At 48.4% G+C, this 27,772-nt stretch overlaps 1 protein-coding gene across 2 annotated transcripts; it reads right to left on the bottom strand.

Annotated features, from left to right (window-relative positions):
- Positions 1 to 3,247: 3,247 nt before the first annotated feature.
- On the bottom strand, positions 3,248 to 27,633 carry LOC149428214 (transmembrane protein 208-like). Of its 2 annotated transcripts, none has more exons than XM_089667592.1 (6): positions 27,571 to 27,633; positions 23,416 to 23,511; positions 22,579 to 22,638; positions 14,910 to 15,046; positions 11,541 to 11,625; positions 3,248 to 3,522 (listed from the first exon to the last, which is right to left on the bottom strand). In XM_089667592.1, exons 1-6 carry the CDS (start codon positions 27,616 to 27,618, stop codon positions 3,382 to 3,384), a joined length of 567 nt encoding a protein of 188 aa, XP_089523718.1. In that variant the 5' UTR covers positions 27,619 to 27,633; the 3' UTR covers positions 3,248 to 3,381. The 2 variants fall into 2 exon arrangements, with proteins under 2 accessions (XP_089523718.1, XP_089523719.1); XM_089667593.1 differs by lacking the exon at positions 27,571 to 27,633 and adding an exon at positions 26,309 to 26,539.
- Positions 27,634 to 27,772: the final 139 nt, after the last annotated feature.

Here is a 27,772-nt window from a genome sequence, read left to right as displayed (position 1 = left end):
GACTCCGTTGTGCTTCTAAACACATAATCTTACCCTCACTCTGCTGCCTCCTTCTGGATCATCCTGATAGGATTCTCCCTGTGTTACTATACACATATTACCAATGCTCTGCTGCTCCCTTGTGGTTTATATTGGTATGAATTTTCCTGTGTTTTTATACTTATAATGTTACTGTCAGTCCTCTGCCTTCTTGTGGACGATCCTGTTATGACCCCCCTATATCCCCTGTGTTACTATACACATAACATTACCGACACTATGCTGCCTCCTTGTGGATGATCCTGGTAGGAATCCCCCTGTGTTACTATACACATAATGACACTCTCCTGCCTCCTTGTGGATGATCCTGGTATGACTCACCTGTGTTACTATGCACAGAATATTACCGATACTCCACTGCCTCCTTGTGTTTAATTTTGGTAGGAGTCTTCCTGTGTTTTTATAATCATATTACCATTAGTCCTCTGCCTCCTTGTGGATCATCCTGGTGTTATTAAAGACATATTACCAACAATCTGCTGCCTCCTGGTGGTTGACCCTGGTATGACACCCCTGTGGTACTATACACATATTACCATCCCTCTGCTGCCACCTTGTGGTTGATTGTGGTGTGATTCTCCCTGTTACAATGCACATATTACTGACACTCTGCTGCCTCCTTGTGGATGATCCTGGTATGACTCCCCTGTGTTACTATACAAAGAATATTACCGACACTCTGCTGCCTCTTTGTGGATGATTCTGGTATGACTTCCCTGTGGTACTATACACATATTACCGACACTCTGCTGCCTCCTTGTGGATGATCCTGGTATGAATCCCCCTGTGTTACTATACACATAATATTACTGACACTCTGCTGCCTCCTTGTGGATGATCCTGGTATGACCCAGTGTTACTATACAAAGAATATTACTGATACTCTGCTGCCTCCTTGTGGATGATCCTGGTATGACTCCCGTGTTACTATACAAAGAATATTACCAACACCCTGCCGCCTCCTTGTGGATGATCCTGGTATGACTCCCCTGTGTTACTATACACAGAATATTACCGACACTCTGCTGCCTCCTTGTGGATGATCCTGGTATGACTCCCGTTACTATACACATATTATCGATGCTCCACTGCCTCCTTGTGGTTATTGGTGGTAGGAGTCTTCCTGTGTTTTTATAATCATAATATTACCATTAGTCCTCTGCCTCCTTGTGGATCATCCTGGTATGATTCCCCTGTTACTATACACAATGACACTTTGCTGCCTCTTTGTGGATGATTCTGGTATGACACCACTGTGTTACTATACACATAATATTACTGACACTCTGCTGCCTCCTTGTGGATGATCCTGGTATGACTCCCCGTGTTACTATACACATGACACTCTGTTGCCTCCTTGTGGATGATCCTGATATGACTTCCCTGTGTTACTATACACATATTACCGACACTCTGCTGCCTCCTTGTGGATGATCCTGGTATGACTCCCCTGTGTTCCTATACCCATATTACCGACACTCTGCTACCTCTTTGTGGATGATCCTGGTATGACTCCCCTATATTACTATACATGTAATATTACCGACACTCTGCTGCCTCTTTGTGGATGATCCTTGTATCACTCCCCGTGTTACAATACACATAATGACACTCTGCTGTCTCCTTATGGATGATCCTGGTATGGCTCCCCTGTGTTACTATACACATATTACCATGACTCTGCTGCATTCTTGTGGTTGATCCTAGTATAACTCCCTTTTGTTACTATACATATATTGCACTCTGCTGCCTCCTTGTGGATGATCCTGGTATGACTCTCCATGTGTTTCTGTACACATATTACTGACAATCTGCTGCCTCCTGGTGGTTGACCCCGGTATGACACCCCTGTGGTACTATACACATATTACCATCCCTCTGCTGCCACCTTGTGGTTGATTGTGGTGTGATTCTCCCTATGTTACAATGCACATAATATTACTGACACTCTGCTGCCTCCTTGTGGATGATCCTGGTATGCCTGCCCCTGTCACTATACATATAACATTAATGACACTTTGCAGCCTCTCCGTGTTACTAGACATAAAACCATCCCTCTGCAGTTGCATGGAGGGTGCTGTGTGCACAAGCGAGTGTGAAGTTGCTCTTAAACATGTGCAGGCTGTATACTGTACACCTATGTGATCCTGCAGTAAATGTACCATGGGCAGTCAGTATGGAAACATCTATGGTGTAGTGTTAAGCCTGCAGTCAGAGACAGACAGCATTATCTAGGGCAGGGTTTCCCAACTAGAGTTCTCCCACAGGATGCTGGGAGTTCCTTGAGCAATGAGCATATTCTGCCTCTCAGATAAGTGTGACACCATTCTTTTTAAGCGATCTGTGAAAGGTTAGTTTTTTCACAATGATCACAAATGTAAGTAGCATTCTTGTCACTGAACATCACTACTGTATAATTGGTTATAGATATATTTTCTGAGACCAGAACATTAATCCAAGGCTGATTGAAAAGGCTGACCTTAGAGTTCAACTTGCAGTGTGACACAATTGGAATTATCTCCAGTGGAGAGATAAGTCTGCAGTTAGAACAGGTTTAGGTTCACTACCTTAAGAATCGGAGTGAGTACATAGATTTAGGCCTCATCCACACAGAGTGTTTGCTTTTTCTCCGCTGAATGCCAGAGTTCCTGGCAGGAGAACAGCTGCTTAACAAAGGACCTAAAGCCACATACTTTCCATGAACCTAACACCACATCTGCAACCGCGGAAGCAATGGCAGGTTTTATTGACGAACCTAGAGAGGCAACAAAGTGTATGGACAAATGAATCTGTGATACAGAAACAATGGATCTATTGCTAAACACCGATGGTCATCCTGAGCGACTGAGCTAAAACAAGTATTCAAGCAGAAAATTCCACATTAGGGTTACTGACCAGCTAAATCATAAAAGATTAGGATGACAGCACAAAACCTTCAGCTTAAAAACAAGGCATAGGTTTTGGTGGTGGTGGTGGTGGTGGTGGGGGGGGGGGGTTGTTAATTTCTGTTCTGATGAGGTAATTGTAAAAAGCATATAATTATCTTGTATATAACAATATGGATCGATGTGGTCTATCAATAAAAAATAAGTTCCATCATTGCAATCAGCAGATACGCACAGGTCACTGGGACTCAACTAGTACCTGTAGACTCCATAGGGGCCAAGTTGTTCTCTACCACAGACATTACAGCAGATATGAGCCATCATTATAGAAGAGCCTCACATAGTATATTTATTTTTAGAGCACACAGATATAGTCTGTTTCCAGAACAGCTCCAGGTCCCAGATCGGAGGGCAGCAGCAACAGTCATTCTAAAAATAAAATTTATTTTTTTCAGCCTCAGAAGCGTTTCATCTGTCGTCTTTCTTGGCGTCTCTGGCGTTTCTCATTTTGTTCTGGTGGAGCAGTGGAGGAGTCGTCTGCTGTAAACCAGGGGCCAAGTACATTTACCCAGAGCAGATACAGAGCCCGTCCAGGAGCCTGCAAGAAAGAAGGCAACATTCAGCTACAAGATTTGTTGTATGAATTCTCCCTCTGGGTGTAGGAGATGAAAATGGGATTTTTGGTCTGCCTGTGAAATCCTTTTCTTGGAGTACAGTACAGGACACAGAGCATCCTTATATTCATTACAATAGGGTAATGCTGCCACCTTCAGGTAACTGGACACTGACAAAAAAAAAAAACCACAACCTCATCGTGGATTTAGTTTTTGTAGAAGGGCATGAACCCAAGAAAGAGGGGTGAGATGTCCAGTGATTTACTCTAAGAAAAGGATTTTAGAGGTAAACCAAAAACTCAATTTTCTTTATTGTACAACACAGGACACAAAGCATTCATATATTAAATTACAAAAAGGTATAGCTTAAAGCATTGGATATGAGGCGAGGGCAACAAGCAACAGCCCCCAATCAACTTAACACAACAGGTTAGAAACCTCATGCAGCAGTCCGCAACAAACACCAACTTAAAGGTGACATCCTCAACTACCCACCTAGTAAAAGCGTGACCTGAAGACCAGGTTGCAGTTTAACTAAACTTGAGCTACCAAAACCAGATGTCAAGTAGCCCAAGAAGAAGTAGCCACATTCCTGGGGAAACTATCTTGGGTAAAATTGACAGCCAAGGCCGCTGAGCCACCATGTCACCAGAAACAGTCCCGTACAGGAACAGCAAACATCTCCTGAACTTTGCAAGCTGAATAAATAGTAACAAGAAAAATAATCTTCCAAGTCAGAAGGACTAAGGAATATCCTGCATGGAATCAAAAAGGGGAGATCTGCAATACATAAAGTACCATATAGAGGTCCCACAGAGTGCATTTGGTGCCTGGAGACTCCTGGACTGCCCCTAAGCACCGCTATGTAGTATTCAGGGCAGCCCATGAGTACATGACAGTACAAAATACAGCAAAAACAACAGTAAGAAATACAAATGTATAACAACTGCACTGTAATTAAAAAAAAAATAAAAAATGGCCATACAGAAAATGCCGTTATTTACCTGTTAACTGTATTTCCGGGAATCTTCCTGGACAGCTTCACATGACAGATAGGCTCCTCCCACCAGGAAACACCCAATCCACTTTTTCTCCCACAAGTTGCCTCTCTCCACAATAGACCCTCAGTACTGGAATATTACCAAAGGCCTAGGATAAAGAAGATAACAGTAGGAACAATATATGTCCAGTCCATTGAATGACGGAACGCCAGCATGTAACTATACAGTAATCGGGAGGGAGCTACGCTGTCCTGGAAGATTGCTGGAAATACAGTTAACAGGTAAATAACTGCGTTTTCCCAAGTCATCTTCCAGGACTGCTTCACATGAGAGGATTGAATAGAATACCTACATTAGGGTGGGACTGCCGCTTGCAAGACCTTCCTGCCAAACGCCTGGTCCTTGTTGGCGATCATGTCCAACCGGTAGTGCCTGGCAAAGATACTGAAGCTGGACCATGTTGCGACCCTACAGATCTATCCGGGGTTGGCGCCAGCTCTCTCTGCCCATATAGCTGCGGTGGCCCTAGTCGAGTGCGCTTTGAAGCCAGGTGGTGGTGCCAGTGACACGGTTTTGTATCCTTCCAGGATGGCTTCTGTTATCCATCTTGTGATGGTGCCTTTAGAGCCATTATATGCCTTACTTGGTCCTTGAAATAAGATGAAGAGGCTGGGCGAGCGTCTCCATGCTTTAGTGTGCTTGATGTACGCTATTAGGCATCTTCTTACATCAATTTGTTGTAGTCTCTATCTGTGACGTTGCTCGGGCTCCTGCAAAAGGAGGGTATTACAATTTCTTGTATTCTATGGAAATGGGACGTGACCTTTGGTAGAAATGCCGGATCCGTATGGAGGATAATCCTATCCATCAGGATTGTGCAGTAAGGCTCTATTATTGACAGAGCTTGCAGTTTGCTGACTCTGCGAGCAGAGACCAGGCATATCAGGAGGGTGGTTTTGAGGGTCAAGTGCCTGGGAGAGCATTTTCCCAAGGGTTTTGAATGGCTCCTGCTGGAAACCTTTTAAAACTGTGCCTAGATCCCAGAGCGGGTATTTTGGCACGCAAGGGACTCTGTGTATGGAGATAGTTCTCAGGAATCTGAACACCAGGGGATCCTCTGCTAACTTCAGCTCCAGGAAGTTAGACAGGGCAGCTACTTGCACTTTGAGTGTATTGGCGGCTAAGTTATTGTCTGCCCTGTCTACAGGTCCGTTAGGCTCAGCTTCTTCAGGAAGGAGAACCATGACCTTTTGGCCCAGAACAGAGCGATCAGGATGACTCTGGCCTGAGACGTCTGTATTTTCTGTACCACTCTTGGTAGTAGTCTGAATGGTGGAAAAGCATAAAGGAGGTCCCCCTTCCATGGCTAGGCCAATGCATCTGTCCCTGCACTCTGGGGGTCTCTTTGAAGGCAGAAGTACTTTCCTAGTTTTAAATTCCTTCTGCTGGCAAAGAGATCTATGGAGGGAGTGCACCATCTGCTGTAGATTTGGGCGAACGCTGTGCAGCTGAGGCACCATTCTGACTGGTTGATTTCCTCTCGGCTCAGCTGGTCCGTTAACAGGTTTAGTTTCAGATGGAACGCTGTGATGGATTTCAGGTTTCTTTCTGCCCAGCTCAGGAGGGTATCCACCAGTTCCATTAGTCTTGAGGACCTCGTGCCTCCTTGCCTGTTCAAGTATGTGACGGCTGTCATGCTGTCCAACAGGATCTGAATCTCTTTCCTTCTAATTTTCTCCTGAAAGGCCATAAGCGCTCTGAAAACTGCCAGTAATCAGCTGACGTTTGGTGACCTTTTAGTGGTTTCCAGGTCCCACTTGCCCTGGGTCAGGCAACCCTCTATGTGTGCGCCCCAGCCCCGCATGCTTGCATCTGTGCTGATTTTTGTTGGGTTGGATTGTTTCCATCTTCTCCCAGCCTCCAGCATGTGGATGTTTCCCCACCACTCCAATGACTCTCTCACTTTGCGCGTGAGGCGAATGATGGAATCCAGAGACGCTTGGCTGCCATCCCAGTGGAAGAGGACATGATTCTGTATGGTTTTGGAGTGTAGTTGCGCCCATTGTACCCCCGGTATGGCTGCTGTCATGTGGCCGAGGAGCTTCATGGTGTTTCTGATTGTGCAAATTGCTATCACCCGGAGGCTCCTTGTGTCTTGCTGTAGTCTGAGCACTTTTTCTGGAGTCATGTATAAGCAGGTGCTTGTGGAATCCAGAATGTATCCAAAATATGTGATTCTGTTGGAAGGGAATAACTGTGATTTCTCTGTATTTATTAGCCATCCTAGGTTTTCCAAGAAGGATATTGTATGCTCCATGTGGCATTTCAGAGCTCTTTCCGTGTCCACAACCAAGAGTAGGTCGTCCAAGTAGGGGATAACGTTTATCCCTTCTAGTCTCAAGGCTTGCAGGGGTTCCGCTAGTGCTGAAGACAGAACGAAAGGAAGTGCATTGAATTGGAACAAGAACGTTCTGTTCTTCCCCTTTAGCGCGAACCTTAGGAACTTTCTTGATTCCTCCCTTATTGGGATGTGAAGGTATGTGTACTTTAGGTCTATTGATTCCATGAATACTCTGGGAGGGAGGATTTATTTCATCATGTAGATTGTCTCCATGTGGAATTTTTTGGGTTTTACGAATTCGATCACTTTCTTTAGGTTGAGTATCATTCTGCATTTCCCAGACGTCTGCCTTCTTAGAAAAAAATGGGAGTAAAATCCCCTTCACATCTCTTCTTCCTCCAACTGACTGACCACGTTCTGCTGGAGTATTTCCTCCAGGAGGTTCACGACTGCGTCTGCCTTTCCCTCCTCCCTTGGCAGTGGAGTCGCGAAGAACCTTTGAGGGGGGAGTTGTGAAAATTCTATCCTGTAGCCGTTTCGAATTGTGTCTAGGATGAATGCATTCTGGGTAGTCTGTAGCAATTGCGTGTGGAAGTGTCCCAGTCTTCCTCCCACCTGGCTCCGCCAATCACTTGGACTGAGTTTTGGTTTTGTCCTGGTTAAGGATAAAGAGAAAGCCTCCCTTCTCCTTTCCTCTTTTTGAGACCCAGCCTTGCATCTGCCCCTGAAATTTGACCTCTCTCGTTGCATGCTGCCTGTTGGGACGAAAAAACTTCCGTTCCACTTGCCTGCTGGGGACTGGATATCCTTTCCTTTTTTGTCGGCAGACTTCTCGAGGACTGAAGTCAGTTCTGGCCTGAAAAGGAGCTTTCCCTCAAAGGGAAGGCCGCAGATTCTGGATTTGGAAGCGATGTCCCCCCTGCCAGGATTTCAACCAAATAGCTCTTCGGGCTGCGTTTATGAGCACAGTTGATCTTGTTGTATATTTAATGGTTTCTGCCGATGCATCTGCAATAAACGCCACTGCTTTTTCCAAAACCGGTAGCGATTTAAGAATTTCCTCAGACGGCGTGCCTTGTTCAAGGTGTGAGCAGAGCTGGCCCAACCATACGTCTAGGATTCTGGAAATGCAGGTTGTTGCTATTGCTGGTTTAAAGTTTCCTGCGAACGCTTCACACGCTCTTCTGAGAAATGTGTTGACCTTGTGGTCTATTGGGTCCTTTAGGGAACCTCCGTCTTTGAAAGATAAATCTGTGGATTTCGAAATCTTTGAGGGGAGCATCCAGTTTTGGGCAAGACTCCGACATAGACACATCTTCCTCCTTCCATTCCCTTTTTATGGTAGACCATAGGGTGGAATGGACTGGGAACGTGGGGCTGATTCTCTTTTGAAGCCCTGCATATAGCTGGTCATGCAGAGAGAGATCCGGCTGTTCCTCTTCTAAGTCTAGAGTGTCGTAGATTACTTTCAAGAGGCCTTCTGCACCTTCTATTTGAAAGAGGAACCTCTGCGCCCTGTGATCCTGGTCTTCCATCTCACCTTCCTCCGAGTCAGAAATGCTGGAAAGTTACTCTTCTCGGACAATGCCCGGTTCCTGTTTTCTCTTCTTAGCCGGCAAGAAAATGCTTGAGGTGCCGCGTTGAGGCTCCTCCGGGGTTGGTTCCTGCATCTGTTCCCTAAAGTTTTGAAAGGTTTGGGACATCTCCTGTGTCATGTTTTGTAGGAAATATTTAAAGAGGGACCCCGACTCTTTTTTGATCAGCTTATCGATGCACTCCTGGCACAGCTGCTTTTTCCAAGCGCTAGCGAGTTTCTTTTTGCAGGTAGCGCACTTTCTCTTTGTCCTACAAAAAGCGTCCTTTTCCTTCCTATCCTCCTCCAGTGGGCCCATCTAAGGACAGGGAGACACAAGGTATAGGCCTCCTGTAAGCCGAGGGCCCTAGGGGGACACCCGCTCCCCCCCCAACAGTGCACCCACTGGCAGACCCAAGGTGCTCGAGAGAGAGGGAAGAGGTAGGAGAGAGAAGGGAGGAGTAAGGGAGAGGAGGAAAGAGAGCCTCGTACCCCCTCTCGGGTCCTCCTCCCTGAGACAGCAGATAGGAGGAAGCATGAGGGGTATAGAGAGGGGAGTCATGCCAGCTGACAGGCTCCTACCTTGTTGCTGGTCTCCCCCAGCTCAAACAGATCCGCCTCCATTCTGATCGCATCCCGCCCTTGGTGCGGCTCTGTTTGTAGGGTGGGTGGGGCTCTGCCCTGGGGTCCGGTTTCGCCTAACTCCCCTCACGGCCGTGGTGTGGGGCAAACTTGCGGATCGCCACCCATAACCAAGATGGCAGCAGTCTGCTTCCTGTTTCTCGGTTGCCGATAGTGACATTCGCGAGTCCCGGAGCTCGAGAGTGATGTCATCGACCCGTGTCTTCCTCCCACCTGGCTCCTCCCATCGGAGATGGCGTGCAGCGGAGGAAAGGTAGGGTTTGCCCCACAGGATAGTGGTCCCTTACCCGATAGGTTGGAGGAGCGGAATCTAGCCCCCCTGGTAAGCCCCGCAGGACCAAAGGAGAGGGTGCTATCTCCCCCAATCCAAAGGAAACCCTGAGTGAGGCCACCCCGCAAGGCCCCTGCCTTGCTGAAGAGAAAGGGGTAGCCCCATTCAGGAGGCCTCTGTACCCCGCCAGACGGCTATAACACAAAAAAACAAAACGGGAGTCGTTCCTGGCTGGAGGAAACACTAATACTGAGGGTCCCTTGTGGAGAGAGTCTATTTATGGGAGGAAAAGTGGATTGGGTGTTTCCTGGTGGGAGGAGCTTGTCATGTGAAGCTGTCCTGGAAGATGACTTGGGAAAACACCCCTTTCCTTGTCCCACCCAGGGTGGGAAGGAGGGTAGAGAGATATGGGAAAGGGGGAGTCACCAAGGATAAGGGGGTCACCTGCAGGAGCTACTTCAGGGCACTCACCTATCCAGCCACTAGATCCTCATGGGTATCCAATCTTCACCCACCACAGCGAGCTATAAGAGCCTTCAGGCATTCAACTTCTGACCTGGACCGGTATAGCACCCTACCGGGCCACCAAGTAATATATCATTGCACTTCAACAGGGTCCAATGCCAACCAGCAACTTTAAAGGGTCATCCTTGTGGTGTATGGTGCAGGATCTGGGTGTGATTCCTCTGAGCAGTGACAAGCCATAGGAAAACAGTCCCAGAAACAGCTTATCTCCTAATCCTAGATAAAAGCCATTGTTGTACCTTGCCTAAAGTGGAGGAGTTATGGCTGGAAAGGGACTTCCTGTCTTGTTCTTTTGTTGCCAGTGTCCAACCATCAAAGGTGGCAGCATAACCGTCTTCAGAATGAATATATAGGACACTCTGGTCCTGTGATTTACAGTAAAGAAAACACCACACATCAGAGCAAAGGTGCTTGACACTCTGACCACAGCAAAGGGACAGAGCCATATGGGGGTGTACAAAAATGCTGATCATGACCACTTAGTTTTATTGGGTTGGGTGGAAAACAGATCTTTTACCGGGCCACCCCTGGTACCATGTGATCACTGTGACCAATCACAGCAATCACGTCAATAGTACACAATGGCTTTCATTAATAGCCATTTATTATGTACTATTGTGATCTCTGTGATTGGTCACAGTGATCAAATGGTACAGACAGGTCACAACACCCCTGTACCATGTGATAGCTGTGGCCAATCCCAGCTATCACAATTGTACACAATGGCACATGAATAAATGTCATTCATAAAAACGATTTCTTATAACAATGATCACTGTAATAAGCAAAGAGTGAAAAAAAAATCCTGATCACCTCTCCCCGAGCAGCACAGTGTCTAAACACTGTCAGACCCTAAAAAAAAACCTCGCCATGCCTTTAATTACCTGTCTAATTTGTAAAAATGGGTCATGGAGAGGGGCTGGGGTGTTGTCATGGCCTTTTACTGCCTCAAGAAATGAGATTGTCTGTCAGCACATCAGGATTGATCAATTTTCATATCTATATCACATAGTTTGTAATCTCTATAACGTTCACACAGATTAAATAATATACACCGATGTGGGTTATTGTTACAAAATAGAATATATTAGAATACATTGTGACCTAAATTTATGAAGAAAAAAATATCTATTTTCAAAATTTTATAAACAGAAACATAGAAAACGTGGAGATTGAATACCACCAAAAAAAAAGCTCTAACTCATGGTCTCAAGAATTATGTAACGTTAATTTGGGTACAGTGTTGCATAACTGAATAATTGTTATTCAAAGTTTGACAGCGCTGAAAATGTAAAAATGGCCTGGGCAGGAAGGGGATAAAAGGTTCTGGTACTGAAGTGGTTAAAACATATGCAACCTATAGCATTCACCTGCAGCGAATATTTTGTGAATGTCAGCTTTATATTCCCTTTAGAGTCTATATACTCTTCTCTAGTCCCCTGCAGTAAAAGGCACACTGTAAAAAGAACAAAACATTTCCTTTTCTAGACACAAGTCTGAATTGATTTTTAGACATGGCAAAGCTGGGAGAGCTGAAATCAGCACACACCAGAGCAATATTGTCTGAACAAATCCTCATACTGATCTCTAGAAACATCTACTGCTGGCACCTAGGGAGTAAAGACAAGAAGCCAACAAAAAATACTCACCAGCAGCCAAAAGTACCAGACATAGAGAGAGAAGCAGCTCAGAACCTGCACAATGGCCGTCAGAAGCACCACATCCTTCAGGTGTCTGAAAAGAAAAGGGTAACTATCAATCAGTACAGGAGCGGGCGAACATTTGTCAGTACAGGAGAACTGACCGCACAATGAGAATCTACTATAGCCAGCGTCTTGTACCCTTCAGTCTGTAGCTACTTACTGGATCTACATTATCTACAGAGCATTCATCTGCCAAAAACAAACAGGTAAAGTGGCTGAGGTGAGGAGAATGATACAATACAAAATATGGAGACTATCATAAGTAAACTGAGGAGGAGTACTAATACTCTGCAGTGGTGCGGAATGGGATCAGATCCTCTGCAGTGGTGCGGAATGGGATCAGATCCTCTGCAGTGCTGAGCAATGCGATCAGATCCTCTGCAGTGCTGAGCAATGCGATCAGATCCTCTGCAGTGCTGAGCAATGCGATCAGATCCTCTGCAGTGCTGAGCAATGCGATCAGATCCTCTGCAGTGCTGAGCAATGCGATCAGATCCTCTGCAGTGCTGAGCAATGCGATCAGATCCTCTGCAGTGCTGAGCAATGCGATCAGATCCTCTGCAGTGCTGAGCAATGCGATCAGATCCTCTGCAGTGCTGAGCAATGCGATCAGATCCTCTGCAGTGCTGAGCAATGCGATCAGATCCTCTGCAGTGCTGAGCAATGCGATCAGATCCTCTGCAGTGCTGAGCAATGCGATCAGATCCTCTGCAGTGCTGAGCAATGCGATCAGATCCTCTGCAGTGCTGAGCAATGCGATCAGATCCTCTGCAGTGCTGAGCAATGCGATCAGATCCTCTGCAGTGCTGAGCAATGCGATCAGATCCTCTGCAGTGCTGAGCAATGCGATCAGATCCTCTGCAGTGCTGAGCAATGCGATCAGATCCTCTGCAGTGCTGAGCAATGCGATCAGATCCTCTGCAGTGCTGAGCAATGCGATCAGATCCTCTGCAGTGCTGAGCAATGCGATCAGATCCTCTGCAGTGCTGAGCAATGCGATCAGATCCTCTGCAGTGCTGAACAATGCGATCAGATCCTCTGCAGTGGTGAGCAATGCGATCAGATCCTCTGCAGTGGTGAGCAATGCGATCAGATCCTCTGCAGTGCTGAACAATGCGATCAGATCCTCTGCAGTGGTGAGCAATGCGATCAGATCCTCTGCAGTGGTGAGCAATGCGATCAGATCCTCTGCAGTGGTGAGCAATGCGATCAGATCCTCTGCAGTGGTGAGCAATGCGATCAGATCCTCTGCAGTGCTGAGCAATGCGATCAGATCCTCTGCAGTGCTGAGCAATGCGATCAGATCCTCTGCAGTGCTGAGCAATGCGATCAGATCCTCTGCAGTGCTGAGCAATGCGATCAGATCCTCTGCAGTGGTGAGGAAAGTAAAAGGATACTCGGCAGAGACAGAGCATAGCACACTGAAAGGAAGGGTAATTGTGAAGATGGATAAATCATTTCTACTATGCAGAGCAAAGTACAGAAGCAGGCGAGTAGACAGCAGAAACATCAGCAAAAGTAAAATCGGCAGTTTGTATCTGCTAGGAAAAGCAGATACAAACAGTAAATGTATTTGTTAGGAGGTATTGCTAATGTCATGAGGAAATATGTAAGGAGCAGATTCTGTGGACTATGCTCCAGAGAACTGACCTGCACACATTTTCCTCTGCATCCATTATAAGTGTGCAAGGCTGGAATGTTATGGACTACCACCATGTGCAAATAGATCTATTATGGCGAGAGATATGTCTGTGTGCACCTAGCGCAATGCCACAACAATGTCAGAGGAGGAGGGTGAAGGTCTAATAACGAGGCCACACAGCAAGAAAGAGGTGGAATCCAGTGCACTTCATCCCTACGGGACCTATTGTCAGCGATCCCCCAGAGTACAATATACACAGGGACTAGAAAGACATTTCTGCTGAGCACACACTGCTGGATACGATGCAGCTCTAGAAGTCCTCACACACAGCACAACACATACCAAAATACGATCCGACATTAGAAAGACATCTATGCTCAGGGCGGCACAGATAATAGCCTCTGACACCAGAAGGCTACACATCATTGTCAGTAAATGTAATTCTACAGAAAAGTGTAGACTGCAGAAGATGAGCAGAGACTTCAACCATCTACAAGGAGTTGCTGGAGACTTGGGACATGCTGCAGGAGAGAGTCATGGACCACTACATGAGACCATAGAGGGGTAAGATTAGGGTGCTCCCTACAGCCCCCCTAAAATGACTTGTGTTAAATATGTATATTTGAAACACAGACCAAATGGTCAAACCTCTGGGGCACCAGAACACAATCGTATATAAAATAGCAAATACCAAAAGTTGTTTTTTCTATTAACAAGAGCCATTGTAAACGATAAAAGAGAAAAACAACATCTTAGCTCAAAAGGGTTAATATTTACACTTTATTGCAGGCTAATCTATGTGGCGCCCCACTGAAGGAATAATACGAATGGCAGGCTATTTGACCATCCATGACGCATTAGAATTGTATCACCAGCAAGTAAAAATAATTTGATACAATTATATACTATTGACTAAACATATGTTACTCTATGTCATTTGCATGTAATGGGGGGTATGTTAACCACAAATTGTATATGTGGTCACAAATCTGGGGTGGATGTTTTGCACTTGATATGGTTTTGCCCTGAAATAGCAGCATATTGACAGCAAGCCATAGCTAAATTGTTGCCTATTTTGTCTGACCCTTCTGCAGATTGTCAGTGTATCTGTCTGTCCATATTATGTAGGACAGACAGTTACTGAGGGACAGGAAGGATCAATGAACTACCTAGAGCGCTCATCAACTCCATGGTAGTTCATTAAGAACCACAAGCCATCAGCCGCAATGGCGGACGGTAGTTGTAGTTATCCCATTCACAGAGCTCTGTGAATAAATTATGTGGCCGGGTAGGTGGAGCTCCAAAACGGTCACATTTTTTTTTTTTTTTCGTGAGAACGGGTGCGAGAAGATCCCCTGCCCGCTGTCATAATGAGGACTCGGGGTGTAGGGGCTGCTGCATCAGTAACATGTTACACCCTGAATACGAGTGTAACATGTTAAGGAAGGTGAACTTATCCTTTAACCCCTAAAAGATTTTTCTTTCAATTGCTTCAGAAAGCACAAAAAAAAAAAAGAAAAAGAAAACATAGAACAGTGTCTGCAGAGATCCCAGGGGCCACCCAGTAACTAGCTCAGGGCCACAGAAGCCCCAACTGGGGTCCAAGCTATTATTTCAAGAATGAATATCTAATTGATTATACCAATTATTTCAAGAAGATGAAAGTTACTTACTCAGCCATTCCTTGCTCCATGTTCAGGTCAATTCCCCCATCCAGCAAAGTTCCATCTTCTGAGAAGGATGCTTGGGCCATTCCTCGCATGGAGCGATATGCTGCAGTGTACACAGCTCCACTGAAAACCACAAAGGCCTGCATGAGGAGAGGGAGGAGGTTACCCTGTGTGTCTGCACCTGAAATATCACGGGAAGATCACATCCCATCTTCTATGACCCCCCCCAGACATGGAATACTGGAGAGAGATCACATCCCATCTTCTATGACCCCCCCCAGACATGGAATACTGGAGAGAGATCACGTCTGATCTTCTATGACCCTCCCCAGACATGGAATACTGGAGAGAGATCACATCCCATCTTCTATGACCCTCCCCCAGACATGGACTATAGGGGGAGATCACATCCCATCTTCTATGACCCCCCCCAGACATGGAATACTGGAGAGAGATCACGTCTGATCTTCTATGACCCTCCCCAGACATGGAATACTGGAGAGAGATCACATCCCATCTTCTATGACCCTCCCCAGACATGGAATACTGGAGAGAGATCACATCCCATCTTCTATGACCCTCCCCAGACATGGACTATAGGGGGAGATCACATCCCATCTTCTATGACCCCCCCCAGACATGGAATACTGGAGAGAGATCACATCCCATCTTCTATGACCCCCCCCAGACATGGAATACTGGAGAGAGATCACATCCCATCTTCTATGACCCCCCCCAGACATGGAATACTGGAGAGAGATCACATCCCATCTTCTATGACCCCCCCCAGACATGGAATAGTGGAGAGAGATCACGTCTGATCTTCTATGACCCTCCCCAGACATGGAATAGTGGAGAGAGATCACGTCTGATCTTCTATGACCCTCCCCAGACATGGAATACTGGAGAGAGATCACATCCCATCTTCTATGACCCCCCCCAGACATGGAATACTGGAGAGAGATCACATCCCATCTTCTATGACCCTCCCCAGACATGGAATACTGGAGAGAGATCACATCCCATCTTCTATGACCCTCCCCAGACATGGACTACTGGAGAGAGATCACATCTGATCTTCTATGACCCTCCCCAGACATGGAATAGTGGAGAGAGATCACGTCTGATCTTCTATGACCCCCCCCAGACATGAACTATAGGGGGAGATCACATCCCATCTTCTATGACCCTCCCCAGACATGGAATACTGGAGAGAGATCACATCTGATCTTCTATGACCCTCCCCAGACATGGACTACTGGAGAGAGATCACATCTGATCTTCTATGACCCTCCCCAGACATGGAATACTGGAGAGAGATCACATCCCATCTTCTATGACCCCCCCCAGACATGAACTATAGGGGGAGATCACATCCCATCTTCTATGACCCCCCCCAGACATGGAATACTGGAGAGAGATCACATCCCATCTTCTATGACCCTCCCCAGACATGGAATACTGGAGAGAGATCACGTCTGATCTTCTATGACCCCCCCCAGACATGGAATACTGGAGAGAGATCACATCCCATCTTCTATGACCCTCCCCAGACATGGACTATAGGGGGAGATCACATCTGATCTTCTATGACCCTCCCCAGACATGGAATACTGGAGAGAGATCACATCCCATCTTCTATGACCCCCCCCAGACATGAACTATAGGGGGAGATCACATCCCATCTTCTATGACCCCCCCCAGACATGGAATACTGGAGAGAGATCACATCCCATCTTCTATGACCCTCCCCAGACATGGAATACTGGAGAGAGATCACATCCCATCTTCTATGACCCCCCCCAGACATGGAATACTGGAGAGAGATCACATTCCATCTTCTATGACCCCCCCCAGACATGGAATACTGGAGAGAGATCACATCTGATCTTCTATGACCCTCCCCAGACATGGAATACTGGAGAGAGATCACATCTGATCTTCTATGACCCTCCCCAGACATGGAATACCGGAGAGAGATCACATCCCATCTTCTATGACCCTCCCCAGACATGGACTATAGGGGGAGATCACATCCCATCTTCTATGACCCTCCCCAGACATGGAATACTGGAGAGAGATCACATCCCATCTTCTATGACCCTCCCCAGACATGGACTATAGGGGGAGATCACATCCCATCTTCTATGACCCTCCCCAGACATGGAATACTGGAGAGAGATCACGTCTGATCTTCTATGACCCTCCCCAGACATGGACTATAGGGGGAGATCACATCCCATCTTCTATGACCCCCCCCAGACATGGAATACTGGAGAGAGATCACATCCCATCTTCTATGACCCCCCCCAGACATGGACTATAGGGGGAGATCACATCCCATCTTCTATGACCCCCCCCAGACATGGAATACTGGAGAGAGATCACATCCCATCTTCTATGACCCTCCCCAGACATGGAATACCGGAGAGAGATCACATCCCATCTTCTATGACCCTCCCCAGACCTGAACTATAGGGGGAGATCACATCCCATCTTCTATGACCCTCCCCAGACATGGAATACTGGAGAGAGATCACATCCCATCTTCTATGACCCCCCCAGACATGGAATAGTGGAGAGAGATCACATCCCATCTTCTATGACCCTCCCCAGACATGGAATACTGGAGAGAGATCACATCCCATCTTCTATGACCCCCCCCAGACATAGAATACTGGAGAGAGATCACATCCCATCTTCTATGACCCCCCCCAGACATGGAATACTGGAGAGAGATCACATCCCATCTTCTATGACCCCCCCCAGACATGGAATACTGGAGAGAGATCACATTCCATCTTCTATGACCCTCCCCAGACATGGACTATAGGGGGAGATCACATCCCATCTTCTATGACCCTCCCCAGACATGGAATACTGGAGAGAGATCACATCCCATCTTCTATGACCCCCCCCAGACATGGAATACTGGAGAGAGATCACATCCCATCTTCTATGACCCCCCCCAGACATGGACTATAGGGGGAGATCACATCCCATCTTCTATGACCCTCCCCAGACATGGAATACTGGAGAGAGATCACATCCCATCTTCTATGACCCCCCCCAGACATGGAATACTGGAGAGAGATCACATTCCATCTTCTATGACCCTCCCCAGACATGAAATACTGAAGAGAGATCACATCTGATCTTCTATGACCCCCCCCAGACATGAACTATAGGGGGAGATCACATCCCATCTTCTATGACCCCCCCCAGACATGGAATACTGGAGAGAGATCACATCCCATCTTCTATGACCCTCCCCAGACATGGAATACTGAAGAGAGATCACGTCTGATCTTCTATGACCCTCCCCAGACATGGACTATAGGGGGAGATCACATCCCATCTTCTATGACCCCCCCCAGACATGGAATACCGGAGAGAGATCACATCCCATCTTCTATGACCCTCCCCAGACCTGAACTATAGGGGGAGATCACATCCCATCTTCTATGACCCTCCCCAGACATGGAATACCGGAGAGAGATCACATCCCATCTTCTATGACCCCCCCCAGACATGGAATACTGGAGAGAGATCACATTCCATCTTCTATGACCCCCCCCAGACATGGAATACTGGAGAGAGATCACATCTGATCTTCTATGACCCTCCCCAGACATGGAATACTGGAGAGAGATCACATCTGATCTTCTATGACCCTCCCCAGACATGGAATACCGGAGAGAGATCACATCCCATCTTCTATGACCCTCCCCAGACATGGAATACTGGAGAGAGATCACATCCCATCTTCTATGACCCTCCCCAGACATGGAATACTGGAGAGAGATCACGTCTGATCTTCTATGACCCTCCCCAGACATGGACTATAGGGGGAGATCACATCCCATCTTCTATGACCCCCCCCAGACATGGAATACTGGAGAGAGATCACATCCCATCTTCTATGACCCCCCCAGACATGGACTATAGGGGGAGATCACATCCCATCTTCTATGACCCCCCCCAGACATGGAATACTGGAGAGAGATCACATCCCATCTTCTATGACCCTCCCCAGACATGGAATACTGGAGAGAGATCACGTCTCATCTTCTATGACCCTCCCCAGACATGGACTATAGGGGGAGATCACATCCCATCTTCTATGACCCCCCCCAGACATGGAATACTGGAGAGAGATCACATCCCATCTTCTATGACCCTCCCCAGACATGGAATACCGGAGAGAGATCACATCCCATCTTCTATGACCCTCCCCAGACATGGAATACTGGAGAGAGATCACATCCCATCTTCTATGACCCCCCCCAGACATGGAATAGTGGAGAGAGATCACATCCCATCTTCTATGACCCTCCCCAGACATGGAATACTGGAGAGAGATCACATCCCATCTTCTATGACTCCCCCCAGACATGGAATACTGGAGAGAGATCACATCCCATCTTCTATGACCCCCCCCAGACATGGAATACTGGAGAGAGATCACATCCCATCTTCTATGACCCCCCCCAGACATGGAATACTGGAGAGAGATCACATCCCATCTTCTATGACCCTCCCCAGACATGGACTATAGGGGGAGATCACATCTTATCTTCTATGACCCTCCCCAGACATGGAATACTGGAGAGAGATCACATCCCATCTTCTATGACCCCCCCCAGACATGAACTATAGGGGGAGATCACATCCCATCTTCTATGACCCCCCCCAGACATGGAATACTGGAGAGAGATCACATCCCATCTTCTATGACCCTCCCCAGACATGGAATACTGGAGAGAGATCACGTCTGATCTTCTATGACCCTCCCCAGACATGGACTATAGGGGGAGATCACATCCCATCTTCTATGACCCCCCCCCAGACATGGAATACTGGAGAGAGATCACATCCCATCTTCTATGACCCTCCCCAGACATGGAATACTGGAGAGAGATCACATCCCATCTTCTATGACCCCCCCCAGACATGGAATACTGGAGAGAGATCACATTCCATCTTCTATGACCCCCCCCAGACATGGAATACTGGAGAGAGATCACATCTGATCTTCTATGACCCTCCCCAGACATGGAATACTGGAGAGAGATCACATCTGATCTTCTATGACCCTCCCCAGACATGGAATACCGGAGAGAGATCACATCCCATCTTCTATGACCCTCCCCAGACATGGAATACTGGAGAGAGATCACATCCCATCTTCTATGACCCTCCCCAGACATGGACTATAGGGGGAGATCACATCCCATCTTCTATGACCCCCCCCAGACATGGACTATAGGGGGAGATCACATCCCATCTTCTATGACCCCCCCCAGACATGGAATACTGGAGAGAGATCACATCCCATCTTCTATGACCCTCCCCAGACCTGAACTATAGGGGGAGATCACATCCCATCTTCTATGACCCTCCCCAGACATGGAATACTGGAGAGAGATCACATCCCATCTTCTATGACCCCCCCCAGACATGGAATAGTGGAGAGAGATCACATCCCATCTTCTATGACCCTCCCCAGACATGGAATACTGGAGAGAGATCACATCCCATCTTCTATGACCCCCCCCAGACATGGAATACTGGAGAGAGATCACATCCCATCTTCTATGACCCCCCCCAGACATGGAATACTGGAGAGAGATCACATCCCATCTTCTATGACCCCCCCCAGACATGGAATACTGGAGAGAGATCACATCCCATCTTCTATGACCCCCCCCCAGACATGGACTATAGGGGGAGATCACATCCCATCTTCTATGACCCTCCCCAGACATGGAATACTGGAGAGAGATCACATCCCATCTTCTATGACCCTCCCCAGACATGGAATACTGGAGAGAGATCACATCCCATCTTCTATGACCCCCCCCAGACATGGAATACTGGAGAGAGATCACATCCCATCTTCTATGACCCTCCCCAGACATGGAATACTGGAGAGAGATCACGTCTGATCTTCTATGACCCTCCCCAGACATGGACTATAGGGGGAGATCACATCCCATCTTCTATGACCCCCCCCAGACATGGAATACTGGAGAGAGATCACATCCCATCTTCTATGACCCTCCCCAGACATGGAATACTGGAGAGAGATCACATCCCATCTTCTATGACCCCCCCCAGACATGGAATACTGGAGAGAGATCACATCCCATCTTCTATGACCCCCCCCAGACATGGACTATAGGGGGAGATCACATCCCATCTTCTATGACCCTCCCCAGACATGGAATACTGGAGAGAGATCACATCCCATCTTCTATGACCCTCCCCAGACATGGAATACTGAAGAGAGATCACGTCTGATCTTCTATGACCCTCCCCAGACATGGACTATAGGGGGAGATCACATCCCATCTTCTATGACCCCCCCCAGACATGGAATACCGGAGAGAGATCACATCTGATCTTCTATGACCCCCCCCAGACATGGAATACCGGAGAGAGATCACATCCCATCTTCTATGACCCTCCCCAGACCTGAACTATAGGGGGAGATCACATCCCATCTTCTATGACCCCCCCCCAGACATGGAATACCGGAGAGAGATCACATCCCATCTTCTATGACCCTCCCCAGACATGGACTATAGGGGGAGATCACATCCCATCTTCTATGACCCTCCCCAGACATGGACTACTGGAGAGAGATCACATCCCATCTTCTATGACCCCCCCCAGACATGGACTACTGGAGAGAGATCACATCCCATCTTCTATGACCCTCCCCAGACATGGAATACTGGAGAGAGATCACATCCCATCTTCTATGACCCCCCCCCAGACATGGAATACTGGAGAGAGATCACATCCCATCTTCTATGACCCCCCCCAGACATGGACTACTGGAGAGAGATCACATCCCATCTTCTATGACCCTCCCCAGACATGGAATACTGGAGAGAGATCACATCCCATCTTCTATGACCCCCCCCCAGACATGGAATACTGGAGAGAGATCACATCCCATCTTCTATGACCCTCCCCAGACATGGACTACTGGAGAGAGATCACATCCCATCTTCTATGACCCTCCCCAGATATGGAATACTGGAGAGAGATCACATCCCATCTTCTATGACCCCCCCCCAGACATGGAATACTGGAGAGAGATCACATCCCATCTTCTATGACCCCCCCCAGACATGGAATACTGGAGAGAGATCACATTCCATCTTCTATGACCCTCCCCAGACATGGAATACTGGAGAGAGATCACGTCTGATCTTCTATGACCCTCCCCAGACATGGAATACTGGAGAGAGATCACATCTGATCTTCTATGACCCCCCCCAGACATGAACTATAGGGGGAGATCACATCCCATCTTCTATGACCCCCCCCAGACATGGAATACTGGAGAGAGATCACATCCCATCTTCTATGACCCTCCCCAGACATGGAATACTGAAGAGAGATCACGTCTGATCTTCTATGACCCTCCCCAGACATGGAATACTGAAGAGAGATCACGTCTGATCTTCTATGACCCTCCCCAGACCTGAACTATAGGGGGGAGATCACATCCGATCCTATGTGACCCTCCCCAGACCTGAACTATAGGGGGAGATCATATCCAATCCTATGTGACCCTCCCCAGACCTGAAATATCAAAGTGAGATCACATGTGGTCTTATGCGATTTCCTCACAGATGGATAATCAGAGATCGCTCACCCAGCTCCAGAAGGAGGACGAACTGTAGAAGATTCCCAGACTGACGGCTCCATACAAAACCTAATTTGGAGACATAAGTGGTAATAAATCATCTTACAATCCATTAATTGGCAGCAACAGACGTTACAATCACTATTCACCGTTAAGAGTAAAAATACCCCCCCCTCACCATTTACTACATACGCATCATAATTACAAATGAGGATTTATCATGGAGCGCACGTCTCAAGGTACAGCACACACGTCACATATCATGAGGCACAGCACACACATCACACGTCTCGGGGCACATCACACACACGTCTTGGGGCACAGCGCACACATCACACGTCCCGGGGCACAGCGCACACATCACACGTCCCGGGGCACAGCACACACGTCCTGGGGCACAGCGCACACATCACACGTCCCGGGGCACAGCGCACACATCACACGTCCCGGGGCACAGCGCACACATCACACGTCCCGGGGCACAGCGCACACATCACACGTCCCGGGGCACAGCGCACACGTCCCCGGGCACGGCGCGCGCGCGTCCCGGGGCACAGACACACACGTCCTGGGGCACAGCGCACTCACACACGTCCCGGGGCACAGCGCACTCACACACACACGTCATAGGGCAAAGTGCACACACATCACGGGCACAGCGCACACACGTCATGGGCACAGCGCACACACGTCATGGGCACAGCGCACACACGTCATGGGCACAGCGCACACACGTCATGGGCACAGCGCACGTCAAACAAAGAAAGGTTTCTGGCTCCATCTTATCAGGAACCCAACAGAAAAGTTGAAAGTAGATTGGAAGGTGTGGGGCCCCAGAACACTCACAGTGGCCCCCAGAATGATTCGCAGATAAAAGCTCAGCGTCTCTTTGTTCTCCTCATAAATCTGTTTCTTCCCCTTTGTACCGACTTTTCCTTTAGGCTGTAAAAAGAAATGACAAGATAGCGACATATTTCAGGTTCTAGAATCTGCCATGTGATGGATCAGGGAAACAATAGAATGATCCACCAATCCATCTCCACTAAATTCAACCTGACCACCCCCAATCCGCATGACCCCTCCCCACCCCCAATCCGCCTGAACCCCTCCCCACCCTCAATCCGCCTGACCCCCTACCCACCCCCAATCTACATCACCCCACCCTCAATCCTCCTGAGCCCATCCCCATCACCCCTCCCCACCCTCAATCCACCTGACCCTCTACTCACCCCCAATCTACATTACTCCACCCCACCCTCAATCTGCCTGACCCCTCCCCCCACCCCCAATCTACATCACCCCACCCCATCCTCAATCCTCCTGACCCCATCCCCAATCAACATCAGCTCACCCCACCCTCAATCCGTCTGACCCCCTCCCCACCCTTAATCTATATCATCCCACCCCATCCTCAATCCTCCTGACCCCACCCTCAATCCTCCTGACCCCACCCTCAATCCACCTGACCCCCTAACCACCCTCAATCCACATGACCCCCTAACCACCCCCAATCTACATCACCCCACCCATTCCTCAATCCTCCTGAGCCCATCCCCATCACCCCTCCCCTTCCTCAATCCACCTGACCCTCTACTCACCCCCAATCGATATAACTCCACCCCACCCTCAATCTGCCTGACCCCTTCCCCACCCTCAATCCGCCTGACCCTCTCCCCACCCCCAATCTACATCACCCCACCCCATCCTCAATCCTCCTGACCCCATCCCCAATCAACATCAGCCCTCCCCACCCCCAATTCACCTCACCCCACCCTCAATCTGCCTGACCCCCTCCCCACCCTCAATCCACCTGGCCCCCTAACCACCTTCAATCCACATGACCCCCTCCACACCCCCAATCTACATCACCCCACCTATTCCTCAATCCTCCTGACCCCATCACCCCTCCCCACCCCCAATTCACCTCACCTGACCCCCTCCCCACCCTCAATCCGCCTGACCCCCTACTCACCCCCAATCAACATTACTCCACCCCACCCTCAATCCGCCTGACCCCCTACTCACCCCCAATCGACATTATTCCACCCCACCCTCAATCTGCCTGACCCCTCCCCACCCTCAATCCGCCTGACCCTCTACCCACCCCCAATCTACATCACCCCATCCTCAATCTACATAAGCCCTCCCAACCCCCAATTCAACTCACCCCACCCTCAATCCGCCTGACCCTCTCCCCACCCTTAATCCTCCTGATCCTCTCTCCACCCCCAATCCAAATCACCCCACCCTCATTCATTCTGACCCCACCCCCAATCTGCCTGACCCCTCCCCATCCCTGAGTGGTCAGTGAGGTGCGCAGTGATTAGTAAGGAGGTGTGGTCAGTGAGGAGCGCAGTGATTAGTAAGGAGGTGTGGTCAGTGAGGAGCGCAGTGATTAGTAAGGAGGTGTGGTCAGTGAGGTGCGCAGTGATTAGTAAGGAGGTGTGGTCAGTGAGGAGCGCGGTGATTAGTAAGGAGGTGTGGTCAGTGAGGAGCGCAGTGATTAGTAAGGAGTGGTCAGTGAGGTGCGCAGTGATTAGTAAGGAAGTGTGGTCAGCGAGGTGCGCAGTGATTAGTAAGGAGGAGTGGTCAGTGAGGTGCGCAGTGATTAGTAAGGAAGTGTGGTCAGCGAGGTGCGCAGTGATTAGTAAGGAGGTGTGGTCAGTGAGGAGTGCGGTGATTAGTAAGGTGTGGTCAGTGAGGTGCGCAGTGATTAGTAAGGAGGAGTGGTCAGTGAGGTGCGCAGTGATTAGTAAGGAGGAGTGGTCAGTGAGGTGCGCAGTGATTAGTAAGGAGGTGTGGTCAGTGAGGTGCGCGGTGATTAGTAAGGAGGTGTGGTCAGTGAGGAGTGCGGTGATTAGTAAGGTGTGGTCAGTGAGGTGCGCAGTGATTAGTAAGGAGGAGTGGTCAGTGAGGTGCGCAGTGATTAGTAAGGAGGTGTGGCCAGTGAGGTGCGCAATGATTAGTAAGGAGGAGTGGTCAGTGAGGTGCGCAGTGATTAGTAAGGAGGTGTGGTCAGTGAGGTGCGCAGTGATTAGTAAGGAGGAGTGGTCAGTAAGGTGTGCAGTGATTAGTAAGGAGGAGTGGACAGTGAGGTGCGCAATGATTAGTAGGGAGGTGTGGTCAGTGATTAGTAAGGAGGTGTGGTCAGTGAGGAGCGCAGTGATTAGTAAGGAGGTGTGGTCAGTGAGGTGCGCAGTGATTAGTAAGGAGGTGTGGTCAGTGAGGTGCGCAATGATTAGTAGGGAGGTGTGGTCAGTGATTAGTAAGGAGGTGTGGTCAGTGAGGTGCGCAGTGATTAGTAAGGTGTGGTCAGTGAGGTGCGCAATGATTAGTAGGGAGGTGTGGTCAGTGATTAGTAAGGAGGTGTGGTCAGTGAGGTGCGCAGTGATTAGTAAGGAGGTGTGGTCAGTGAGGTGCGCAATGATTAGTAGGGAGGTGTGGTCAGTGAGGTGCGCAATGATTAGTAGGGAGGTGTGGTCAGTGATTAGTAAGGAGGTGTGGTCAGTATGGAGATTTCTGTGACGTATACAGTGATGTCATGAGGAAATGGCGTGTAGTAGGAATGTGCAGTAGTCAGTAATTTAGTTAGTATGGACAGGGATCAGTCAGGTGTGCAGTGGTTAGCAAAGAGCATAAGTCAGTAAAGTTGGGGCTCAGCTCAGACTGCCCATAGTAAAGATGGCGCTGTGGATTCCCTCTGTGTTATCTCCTCATTGTCAGCGCTCGTTTATCTCACCGCCATCCCTGTAGCTCATCTCCAGCTCAGCACACGGGGTACATCCGGCGCGCTACAAGGACGTCATCAACCGGCACTGTGTGGGCAGTAGGAATTACCACTTCCGCCCTCGTTTTGGTGACGGCAAGTAGTTATTGCGTACGATCAACAGAAGTTCCGCCCTCATAGAAGAAACTTCCTATCCGAGCTTCCAAGGATGAGAGGGGTCTGGCTGCAGAATGAAGTTCCGTTGTCGACAGGAAACACGTGACCTCCACTCCCCCCTTTTTTTAGTCAGGTTAGAGTGGAGCTCCACTCAACAGGAAACGTCATCTCCGCTCAACAGGGAACGTCATCTCCACTGAACAGGAAACGTCATCTCCACTGAACAGGTAACGTCACCTCCACTGAACAGGAAACGTCATCTGCACTCGCTTTTGTTTAATGAACTTTAATGTAGCAAAGAGCCAGTATACACAAGTCAGGAAAGTGGAGGTCACATGTTTCCTGTCACATGTTTCATGTGTATGCTTTACAGGGGGTTCGGCTGTAGTCTGGAGCTCTATTATGGACAGGACTCGTGACCTCCACTCCACTTACCCCCCAGAGGATCCCCCCCTTCCAGACCAAACCATTTTTTGCGATATGGCGCTGCTTTAACTGACAATTGCACGGTCATGCAACCGCGCACCCACATGAAATTTATGGCCTTTTTTCCCCCCACAAATTGAACTTTCTTTCGGTAGTATTTGATCGCCTGTGCGTTTTTTTTATTTTTTGCACTATACAAAATAAAAAAAAAATGAAAATTTTGAGAAAAAAAAACAATATTTTGGACTTTTTGCTATTAAACGTCCAGTTAAACAAAAAATAAAAAAATCAAATTTCGGCAAATTTAGGTCAAAATGTATTCTGCTCCGTGTCTTCACTAAACATAATCCCGCTGCGTGTAAATTAATTGGTTTACGTGAAAGTTATGGCGGGATAGATACTGGGATTTCTTTTTTCCTACTACTAATGGCGGCGATCAGCGACTTATAGCGGGACTGCGGTGGGCATTCTGACACTGGGAGGGGGGGGGGCACGGCTGACTTAGTGGCACTGACCGCCCATCATTTTTGCAGACACCAAGGTCTGTTTTCGGACACAGAGCAGGCGGGTCATTTCTGGGGATGTGTTAGTGAAGGGCGTTCTTATAATAAAGCTCAGCTGTAGATGAAATCAATATCTCCTAAATGTCCTCCGTTCAGGAGATCCTCCAGCAGCAGCAGCCAGGACATCACCTGTGCCGTTCCTTCAGAGCTGTGTGCCGTGCCCATGAGTGACATCATCGCGACTTGGCCAGTCAGACGACCAGAGCCCGCAAACCTGGGGGGAAGAGCAGGAGAAGATGGAAGCCCTGTGAGCGATGACAGCGCGCCGCTGAAGGGAGTTTCTTTTTCAGGCAAATCTTTCATGGTGTGATGCCGTGCGATGCAGTGCCGT

The sequence above is a fragment of the Staurois parvus genome, unplaced genomic scaffold (genome assembly GCF_062004578.1).
Source record: "Staurois parvus isolate SC_StPar_1 unplaced genomic scaffold, SC_StPar_1.0 ptg003401l, whole genome shotgun sequence".
Lineage (NCBI taxonomy): Eukaryota > Metazoa > Chordata > Amphibia > Anura > Ranidae > Staurois > Staurois parvus.
Note: the sequence above shows the minus strand (reverse complement) of the source record. Positions and strands in the feature narration are given on the sequence as shown.

Bases quoted from the DNA above. Each gene is read 5' to 3' on its own strand.
- LOC149428214 (XM_089667592.1), bottom strand. From the start codon at position 27,618: ATGATGTCACTCATGGGCACGGCACACAGCTCTGAAGGAACGGCACAG. The intron at 22,639-23,415 runs GTGAGTGTTCTG...TCTCCAAATTAG, and splicing joins GAATCATTCTGGGGGCCACT to GTTTTGTATGGAGCCGTCAG. The intron at 3,523-11,540 runs GTGAGTATTTTT...TCTTTCTTGCAG, and splicing joins TCTGGTACTTTTGGCTGCTG to GCTCCTGGACGGGCTCTGTA.